This window comes from Penaeus japonicus, unplaced genomic scaffold (assembly GCF_977035675.1).
Source record: "Penaeus japonicus unplaced genomic scaffold, GWHDUDI00000001_assembly GWHDUDI00000033, whole genome shotgun sequence".
Taxonomy (NCBI): domain Eukaryota; kingdom Metazoa; phylum Arthropoda; class Malacostraca; order Decapoda; family Penaeidae; genus Penaeus; species Penaeus japonicus.
The window spans coordinates 17,329,601-17,339,600 of record NW_028234435.1 but is presented as its reverse complement, the minus strand read 5'-3'; the positions used below and the strand labels follow the sequence as shown (position 1 = coordinate 17,339,600).

General features: G+C 41.5%; 2 protein-coding genes across 3 annotated transcripts in view; one reads left to right on the top strand and one right to left on the bottom strand.

Moving 5' to 3' along the window:
* The window catches only part of LOC122248951 (uncharacterized), a 157,392-nt gene extending 155,807 nt beyond the window's left edge, over positions 1 to 1,585 (top strand). Inside the window, exon 15 of the mRNA XM_086556664.1 lies at positions 1 to 1,585. This exon is cut by the window's left edge and continues 3,170 nt beyond it. The gene's annotated coding sequence lies outside the window, so the exon portion shown is untranslated.
* A 1,645-nt stretch (positions 1,586 to 3,230) lies between these two features.
* The window catches only part of LOC122248947 (uncharacterized), a 61,252-nt gene continuing 54,482 nt past the window's right edge, over positions 3,231 to 10,000 (bottom strand). Inside the window, exons 6-10 of one of the 2 annotated variants that reach the window (XM_043009374.2) lie at positions 9,381 to 9,849; positions 6,657 to 6,953; positions 5,626 to 6,122; positions 5,022 to 5,167; positions 3,231 to 4,437 (exon numbers count right to left, since the gene is read on the bottom strand). In XM_043009374.2, coding sequence (XP_042865308.2) covers positions 4,387 to 4,437; positions 5,022 to 5,167; positions 5,626 to 6,122; positions 6,657 to 6,953; positions 9,381 to 9,849 — 1,460 coding nt within the window. In that variant the 3' untranslated portion in view covers positions 3,231 to 4,386. Of the gene's footprint in view, positions 4,438 to 5,021; positions 5,168 to 5,619; positions 6,123 to 6,656; positions 6,954 to 9,380; positions 9,850 to 10,000 lie in introns of both variants that reach the window. The other variant, XM_043009373.2, reaches the window with a different exon arrangement.

The window sequence follows — 10,000 nt, the reverse complement described above, 5'->3', positions numbered from 1 at the left end:
CAAGTATCTCAAAATTCATCCATCGTTTTCACTCCATGGGATATTTCAGATCATTTTGTTTTTCATTTTCTTTTGTGCTCTCCATTATCCCATCCCCCCTTCTTCTCTTCTCTTCCTTATTCCTTCCTTTTCATTCGCAATATTTTCCCTCCTTGATCCATCACACGCATCTCTCCGTCCTGTAAAAACGTTTTTTTTTTTCATTTCTTTACATTTTCTTATTGTTGCTCATATTTTTTTCCCATTTCTCAGTAAATGAGTCAATGAATAGATTAATAGAAATTTGAACATTTACCATTTCTGCATCTCTTTTTTTAGTAGAGTTTAATAAAGGCTTAAAAGTCGAAAGGAATCCATGAAATTTTGCGAAGCTTGAGTTCTTCTTAATTATAGAAGAATTTTAGATGCAAATAATAATAATAATAATCATCATTTGAGAAAAAAACGAAGTCAATTTTTTTTAAATAACATTTCTTTTTAGAAATTTCATGGTTTCATGTATTCCTTCATGTAATATTAATTCATAAATAAGGAACTTACGTGTATTTCTACATGAATAAGGTCATAATCAAATCAAAATATAATGCATGGGGTTTCTTGATTATTATTTATAATGGCTATTAGAGATGTAACATATATTTTTATAGCGTAATTTATGAAAATAAGAGAGAAAAAATCTCACTTATTATTAGTGTTTATGAGATGAAAAAATAACCTTTTCCATCGAAAAATTCAGGCACGAGTTCTTTTTATTTTATTATATTAATATGGATTCCGTTTTCTCTCATCGGTACTATCTATCCATTTTGTTATTGTTAATTTTCTTTCACAATTTATTTCTATTTTTTTTTATACATTGTCAAAAATACGTTTTATACCTCTTACTAATTCTCCGTCATTTACTTTTGAAAATGTTGACAATTTCTTTCTATTCTTTTATCAGATCATTAGTATTAATTTTTTGTTTTCATTGTCCAATTATTTTCTGTAATATCCTCATTTCCTAACTCGTTTTGTCTCCCAGTTATTAAAGCAATTGTTGCTTTGATTCTTTCATTAGAATATCAATAATCAGGAGAAAATGTATCTCATTATCAAAAATATTTTTTTAAAATATGTGAGTTGTTATCTTTTAAGATATTCATTGTGCATCAATTTTATCACCAAATTCACAAATTTCTGATTATGTAAGTTACCTTTATCACTTAAAAGAGCTTTTCATATTAAAGATAGTTGCTTAACATGACTAGACACGTTTCAACATGTTAACCCTAACCGTAAATCAAGATTAATCTTTGAAAAACACAAACTAATAACACGGTCTTTAAACACAATTTTATATCATAGTTATACCTCAAACTCTCATTTACATTACATAACCAATAACAAAAGCACATCGAACATTTTTATCTTTTTTTATTTTATTTTCAAAGCATAGTATTATAAGATGAATTTATAGATATATACTGTATAATCTATGACGAATGTACAGCATATGTAAATACACGCTCATCACAGTGTCTGAAGCTTATGTTTTTTTGTATTCACTGTAACTTTTCAGCGGAATAAAAAAAAGTAGCATGGGATATCTTTATTTTTTTTTTAAGGATATTAACAGACCTCTTTACGAGTTTCTGGAGTATAGTTTTTTTTTATTTGTGCTCCATAATACAGCCATGACAATTAAAACAAAACAAAAACAGAAGCGGTTTGGTAAGCAAGGTAGACAAAAACAAAACAAAAACATTTTGTACATGGAAAAAGAAACTAAAGAATATGAAGGAGGAGAGAGAGAGAGAGAGAGAGAGAGAGAGAGAGAGAGAGAGAGAGAGAGAGAGAGAGAGAGAGAGAGAGAGAGAGAGAGAGAGAGAAAGTAAAAGAGACAGAGAGAGAAAAAACACAAACAAATACAAAAAAACAGCATTATTCCTTACGAGTAAGAGGCGGGTAACGGCTAACGAGCCAATTCATACAAGCTCCATTAGCAACAATTAAAATGTGTGACTATTTACAAAAAAAAAAAAAAGTCATCTGTACCGTAGCTTTTCTTTCTTTACATTCATTCATATATTTTTTTTTTACACTGAGATTCGGTTGAATTGCAAAATGGACGGATAAGGGGAGGGGAGGGGAGGGGGGATGGGGGGGTAGTGTACACGAAAGACACGTATTAAAACACACATAAAATTTTGTACTTGACAGCTGAAGAAATGTGCTTCGTGGGTTTAGCATTTTATTCATTTCTTGGGGTTATGTGCTTTGATGTTGTTTCTTTATTATGTACAATGTGTTTGTGTGTTTGTTTGTGTTTGAGTATGCGTGTGTTTGTGCGCGCGCGCGCGCGTGTGTGTGTGTGTGTGTGTGTGTGTGTGTGTGTGTGTGTGTGTGTGTGTGTGTGTGTGTGTGTGTGTGTGTGTGTGTGTGTGTGTAATTGTGATGATTTGAACTTGAATAAAGAGATTAAATAAATTCAACAGTATTAAAAGAACTCCATGATAAAAAAAAAATGAAAATGATGACACCGCAATCGTGATACTGGACATAATGATAATGATAAAAGATAAAAAAATTCATGATGGAATTACTTTTATCAAAACTGTTACTCATAGTAATAAAAGCAATGATGACCGTGATGATGATGATGAATAGTCGTTATACAGATCTAGTGCTACAGTAAGACAACTGCTGCTATTACTACTAATAGTAGTAGTAGTTACTAGTCGTAGTAGTAGTGTGTGGTTGTGGTGGTAGCAATAAAAGTGTCATTAATGATAGTAATGATGATGATGATGATGAGAATAATAATGATAGTAATAATGACGATAATAATAACAGTAATAGTAACGATAATTAATAATGATAAAATAATAATAACAATAGCAATAACATTAATGAAAGTAGTAGTAATGATGATAATAAAAAAATAATAACAATAATGATAATAAGAATAAGAATAGTAATAATGATAATAATAAAAAATAATAATAATAATGATAATAATAAGAATAGTGATTATGTTGATCAAAATAATAATGAGAGAAACTAATAAAATTCAGGATAACATCTTTAAAAAACTATATAAACTAAATACTGAAGGAATTCTGTGAGAATGTTTACCGAATTGTCTGTATTTCCAAAGTACATCTGTGCGAAATACACCAAAAGTCACATTGATAAGGTAAGACATAAGAAGTCCACTAAGTATGAGTGAATAAAAGGACATACTCATGAGACATTTTCTTATTTTATTCATTCAAATCATGTGAGACAAGAGAACAGCGTCTATATATATTTTTTTTCCTTTACCAGGAGGGCAATGTTATGTCTTATTTCTAGAAAATGTTGGATACCATCACTGCCATAATCATATTTCTATGAAAGGTTATGCAACTTGCGTCACTTCCCTTAACATGTGAAGTATTTATGCAAGCATTTGTCATTCTAAACCAAATTCGACTTTTGGTTCCCTTTTATTTATTTTTCTTTCTTTTTTTTGATAATATAAAGCCAGATCTCTCACCAAACTAAGCTATTTTCCATTTTTTTTTTTGCGCACTTAGCCGAGGATCTCATTTGATAAGCTGCCAAACACATACCCAGCACTCAACACATTGTTCTGTGGACATACCATGTACATGGTATTTGTACTTTCATATTCTCTGATAAAAAAGAGAAGAAAAGAAAAAACACGTACCACTGTTTTGAATTTCATATCTGATCATCTTGTTAAGCTTGAGGTATTAAGGAGTTTTTTTTTTCTTGTTGGTTATTTTCAGTCTTTAAGTCTTTTAGGCATAGATATACACGTTTTTCTTCATACCTCGTATCCAAAAAGCCAAACGAATGACTCTCACCGTCAAATATGCGTTTTAAACCCTCTTAACACTGTCAGATCTTCGATTTAATCATTCTGAAGATGTCTGTTTTTTTTTCACTCACACAGTCACTTCCATACGTCTTCCTCAGGTAAGTCATATCTTGCTTGAGTTATGATACGAGTAAGACTGTTTTCAGCTTATCAAACATCGTTCTAAATAGTCTAACACAAGTTAACACACGCACTTCCGTGTACAAGAGTAGTTTCTCTTACTCATTAAAGTTTACAAACCTTCGTTTTTCACAACTTCCTTTCTTTAGAGTCTCTTTGTCTCACTTTTTAAACATTTTTTTTTTTAATTTATCTCTCTCTAACTTATCTGGAAAAGATCACCAGTTAAGACAACAATAACCAAATCATCGTTACGAACACGACATAACGAACATAAAAGCCAAAAAGAAAGAAAAAAAAGAAGAATTAATATGAGGAATTAACGCATCACAACCCCGTTTTCTATGAAGGCCTCGAAGACACTGGTACTTCAGGAGATGTACATTTGGAGGACGACCTCACACGTAAGGGAGGTTGGCCAAGGGTGAGGTGGGGGGCGTAGATTCCGTCTGAAGAATAAGAAGGAGAATTAAAAGAAATCAAAATGAAGAAGTTGATAATGGCGACACTGTAATGAGGGGTGAATAACAACTAAATCACTAAAAATACATATCTCTTAAAAATACATCAAATTCAACTTTATTATTCACCGAATTTGTATATCGATTTTCCATCTAAATTTTGAAACGATTAGGAAAGAGAGGGAGATGGAGAGGGAGAGGGAGAGGGAGAGGGAGAGGGAGAGGGAGAGGGAGAGGGAGAGGGAGAGGGAGAGGGAGAGGGAGAGGGAGAAGGAGAGGGAGAGGGAGAGGGAGTGGAGAGGAGAGAGAAGAGAGGAGAGGAGGAGAGAGGAGAGGGAGAGGGGGAGGAGGGGAGGGGAGAGAGAGGGAGAAGAGAGAGGGAGAGGAGAGAGAGAGGGGAAGAGAGAGAGAGAGAGAGAGAGAGAGAGAGAGAGAGAGAGAGAGAGAGAGAGAGAGAGAGAGAGAGAGAGAGAGAGAGAGAGAGAGAGACATTGGAAGACATAAAAAAAAGACACTTGTAGAAACAAATTCAAGAGCCAAAAAAAAAAAAAAAAAAAAAAACTACAACTCACAGACGTGGCCGAACTCCTCTGGATGCTGCTGAGTATTGGCATGGTTACACCCCCTCTTCGGGATCTGCTTCCTGGTCCGATCTCGCCCCCTGCCCCTGCCCCTGACTTCTTGGGGCTGCTGCTGCCCATGGTGTTCGATGACGTCACTGAGAATGGAATGACGGAAGGAGGGAGTTAGGGAGGAGAGAAGGAGAAGGAAAAAGATATGTGGCCAAGATTTTTTTTTTTTTTTTTTTTGGGGGGGGGGGGGTAATCTTGTTAGATTTGGTTATGTTTGTTGGGGATGTTTTTCTTATTTTTTTTCTGATGTCATTTATATTCAGATTTGTTTTTGTTTTTGTTTTTCTTTTCGGGAGGGTAGAGAAGTTGGTCTGGTTTTGGTTATTTCAGTTTTTAAGATAAACTAGAAAAAGTCATGTTTCAGTGTATCATTGACTCAAGACCGACATTAAAAATAATAGTTAGTTACTATATCAATCGACCAAGAGCCACTACCTACACGTTACTCAATATGAAAATCTTCTTGATCAACAATGAATTAAAAAATCTACGAGAACTTTGAACACGAGAGTTTTCCCTTGAACCCCTGATGAGCAACCTTTACCTCCCGGGACGTTCGGCAGGGAGAGGTCATCGTTGAGCAGCCGAGGTTTGGCCCAACCCATGACCTCCAGCCGGGGTCTCCTGAGGGAGTCTCTGTAGCCCAAGGGGTCCCTCAGAGGATCCCGCAGCGGGTTGTCTTTGATCTCCTTTAGGGGGTCTCTGGTAAAGTCCCTGAAGGAGGACGGGGAGTCTCTGGCCACGAGTTCCTTGGTCCGGTCCAGGCTGATGGTGTAGGGATGGCGGCTCATGTCGGAGGTCCTGGCGTGGTCTGCGGGAGTGCGGGGGAGGTCGCCCCCCAGGTGGCGGCTGCTGGCGGTCACGGCGGTGAAAGAAGGGGGCCCGTCGGCGATCATGGCCCCGAAGTGGTCGTCGTCGTCCCAGTGGCCCTGGCCCTGGCCCGGCATCTGGCCCTGGCCCTGGATACAGAGGCCCTGGCCGCGGGCCTTCAAGCTCGAGCCCCAGATGTTCACCGGCGACTTTCGACACTTGTCGCTGGCTCTGGAAAAAGGTCATGGAATTAAGGGGGGTTTTGATCGCATTTTATAGAACTACAATGCTACACTTATCTCTACTGCTTAAAAAATCCCTTAAGTGAAGTTGTTTACTGAACGAGGTGTTGGAATGACGATGAGTGAAACCGTTATTCATACACAGAAGTAGTGACATACAAAGCCGAATCCTAACTCATCTTCAACTGCTTATCTATCTGATCCTGTCAGTATTTGTCTACTCAGGGCATTGCTAACTTACCCTTTTTAGAGCATATGGCATTTCTATCAGGGAAAACAGCATAGTCAATTCTGATGGTTATGCTTCAGTCTCAGTATCATGAGACAATCAAACCATAATAAAATTTGAATTCAGTGTCTCGAACCGTACTGGTCTCTCCACCAAACATAGAAACAAATATATCTCCTGATTATTCGAATCTGCTTGGACATGTTGATTGGTGCAACGGAAATCAACCTCCCCAACTCCCTTTCTCACCCCTCCACCCCACCCTACCCCCCATACCCACGACCCACACCATACCTGGTCGTGCGTGCGGGCGACGCCGTGTTGGTTGTGCCCGTGATGTGCAAAGTGAGAGCGATCGTGTTATTGTTGTTGTTATTGGAGGTCGTGTTGGAGTTGGCAGCGTGCAGTTCCCTCAGGGGGTGGATAAGCCCCTCTTCAGCCACGCCCCCTCCTCCCGCCATGGTGAAAGTGGCCACGCCCCCTAGGCTCTGTATGGACGCCCCCGCTCTGCTGTGCGAGGGCGTGAGTGAAGCGAAGGACACCGTCGGGCGGGGGCCTGTTGTCTGGAGTGTGTGCTTGGTGGGTGAGGATCTGGAGCATGTACACAGTTGGGTTAAGACATGCGTGCCTGACATACGGGGTCGCTATGTGCACACAGACATGCAGAAAGATAATGTAGTCTATCTATCCATCTATCTAGGTCTAAATTTATAGTAATAGGGGATGTGATTAAGGTGGAAAGTGGAGAATAGTCAATGGAAATGAGATGCCATTCATAAAATTCCTAATTGGCAGCCTGGCTCTTGCGACGTAAGAATAAGAACTGTTCATGTTTTTTTTCATTAACCTTCTGACTTCCTTCGGTGACTTTTTATCCTTTTTTATGTTTTGTTTTATGTACAGATTTCTTTTATTAAATTCGCGTATGATATAAAGGTATAGTCATGGTCATGCAATCACACTGTGAACACCGGAAGGGAGGCAATGATTTTACATATGATGGTTTCATAAATAATTAAAAAATGAATTATTTTTTTATCAAAACTCTATTACCCTCACGCAATTCTTCATAAACACGTAAAAAAAATAATTTCACTTTTGAAACAAACTAAAATCGTTCCTACATTCATTTGAATATTCGAAAACAAGGAAAATCCCGAGCGTTTTTCTATGATAATCCGGATTCATGGATTCATACGTCATTGGCGCCGCGTTCGCATGTTCGATCCGAGCGCCACCTGGCCATACTTCACGTGACGAGGGACGATTTAGATGCAACATCGTAACAACAAGAGAGAGAGAGAGAGGGAGAGAGCGGGGTAGAGGGAGGGAAAGTGAGAGAGAGGGGGGGAAGGATGGAGGGAGTGAGGGAGAGAGAGAGAGAGAGAGAGAGAGAGAGAGAGAGAGAGAGAGAGAGAGAGAGAGAGAGAGAGAGAGAGAGAGAGAGAGAGAGAGAGAGAGAGAGAGAGATAGGGAGATAGATAGATAGATAGATAGAGTGAAAGATAGATAGACAGATAAATAGATAGATAGATAGAGATAAGTAGAACGTATACATGTATCTTGCGATACATATTTTCATTATTGACACACCGAATAGAAATGTTACACAGGAATTTATACATCGGAGTGGTTCAATCGATAGCACATTAGGTCTTGTTTGTTTACACCGCCTCATAGTCACGGACCCGAACCGAACATTGCAGGGAAGTAGCGAAAACACGTGACTACAGTGAGGCTTGCATGACATTTGCATGATGTGATTGTCATGCATTGTATAAGATAAAATATTTAATGGTTTGACAGACATGCTTAATTCTACTACGTCTAAAATACAAGTGGAATGATATTGTGAAGCGTTAGATATGGTGAAGCGTCATACCGAGGAACATCATTGGTCTCATGTGCGCCCAAAACCAGGTTATGTTTGTGTGGTGAAATTACGCTATTTTATGGAGAGAGAGAGAGAGAGAGAGAGAGAGAGAGAGAGAGAGAGAGAGAGAGAGAGAGAGAGAGAGAGAGAGAGGAGAGAGAGAGAGGGAGAGAGGGGGGGGGAGAGGGGAGAGGGAGAGGGAGAGGAGAGGGAGAGGGAGAGGGAGAGGAGAGGAGAGGGAGAGGGAGAGGAGAGGGGGAGGGAGGGAGGAGGGAGAGGAGGGAGGGAGGGAGAGGGAAAGGGAGAGGGAGAGAGAGAGAGGAGAGGAGGGAAGGAGAGAGAGAGAGGGAGAGAGGAGAGAGAGAGAGAGAGAGAGAGAGAGAGGAGAGAGAGAAAGAGAGAGAGAGAGAGAGAGAGAGGAGAGAGAGGGAGGGAGAGAGAGGAGAAAGAGAGAGAGAAGAGAGAGGAGGAGGAGAGGGAGAGAGAGAGAGAGAGAGAGAGAGAGAGAGAGAGAGAGAGAGAGAGAGAGAGAGAGAGAGAGAGAGAGAGAGAGAATGAGAGAGAGAGAGAGAGAGGGTGAGAGCGAGAGCGAGAGAGAACAAACGTTAATTAATTTGCACTGCATCGCTAATTATCTTCCGCACGTCACCCAAAAACACACAATGAAAAAACTCGAACATACGGACGTGAACATAAAACACACAACCAGGTTAGGGAAAGACACGAGCGACTTTGGATGTTGTGGTAAAGTTGGAAAATACATTATTTTGATGATTGAAAAGTGGTGCCCGATTTACTTAATTTTCTTTCTTTCTCCCACTCTCTCTTTCTCTCCCTCTTTCCCTCGTGGCTATCCACCCTCTCTCCTCCTCCTCTCCTGAAATCCTCTTTTCCTCTCTCACCTAATCTCCTCCTCTTCCTCTTCTTCCTCCTTCACTACCTCCTCCTCCTCCACTACCTCCTCCTCCTCCTGCTCCTCCTCCTCCCCCTCCCCCTCCTGTTCCCCTCTCCTTCCCCTCCCCTTCCCCTTCCCCTTCCCCCTCCCCTTCCCCTTCCCCTTCCCCTTCCTTCCCTCCCTCTCTCTCTAATATTCGCCCGTGTACGCCTGTGTCTTTGCCACACTACACTACGCGACGACGTCTCACCTGGCGGGGATGGTCGTGTTCTCCGCTCTCGTGGTCGTTGTGGTCGTAGGCGTGGGCTGCTGGAGCGCCTTGCCGATGCTCCGGCCGTAGACGCTCTCCGGGGAGCCGCCCCCGGTCACCTTCCGCCCCTGGGTCCTCCGAGCGGGCGTGCTCGAGCCCCTCCTCCCCCCGGCGCCGGACATCCCCAGCAGGACGTTGGTGCTGAACTCCTGCTGCACCTTCTGCCTCAGCACCGGCAGGAAGGTCTCGGGGAAGCCGTCGTGGGTGAAGAACTCGTGGTTGAGGAGCTCCTGGGCCGAGGGGCGTGACACGGGCTCGAGGCAGAGGCAGGCGGAGACGAAGGCGTGGGCGCGAGGGGACCAGCCGGGGAAGGAGGCCGAGAGGGGCGTGGAGGCGGCGGCCGGAAGGCGGAGGCCGGCGAGCATGGGGTTCCGCTCCACCAGCTGTCGGTGCGGGGTGCTCAGCTCGCCTGTAAGAGGGGGGGGGGGTAATACAGGGTATGGTGGTGATGGCGAGTGAGGTCTTGATAGTGGTGAATGCTCGCCTGTTATAGGGGGGGGGGGTTAATACAGGGTATGGTGGTGATGGCGAGTGAGGTCTTGATAGTGGTGAATGCTCGC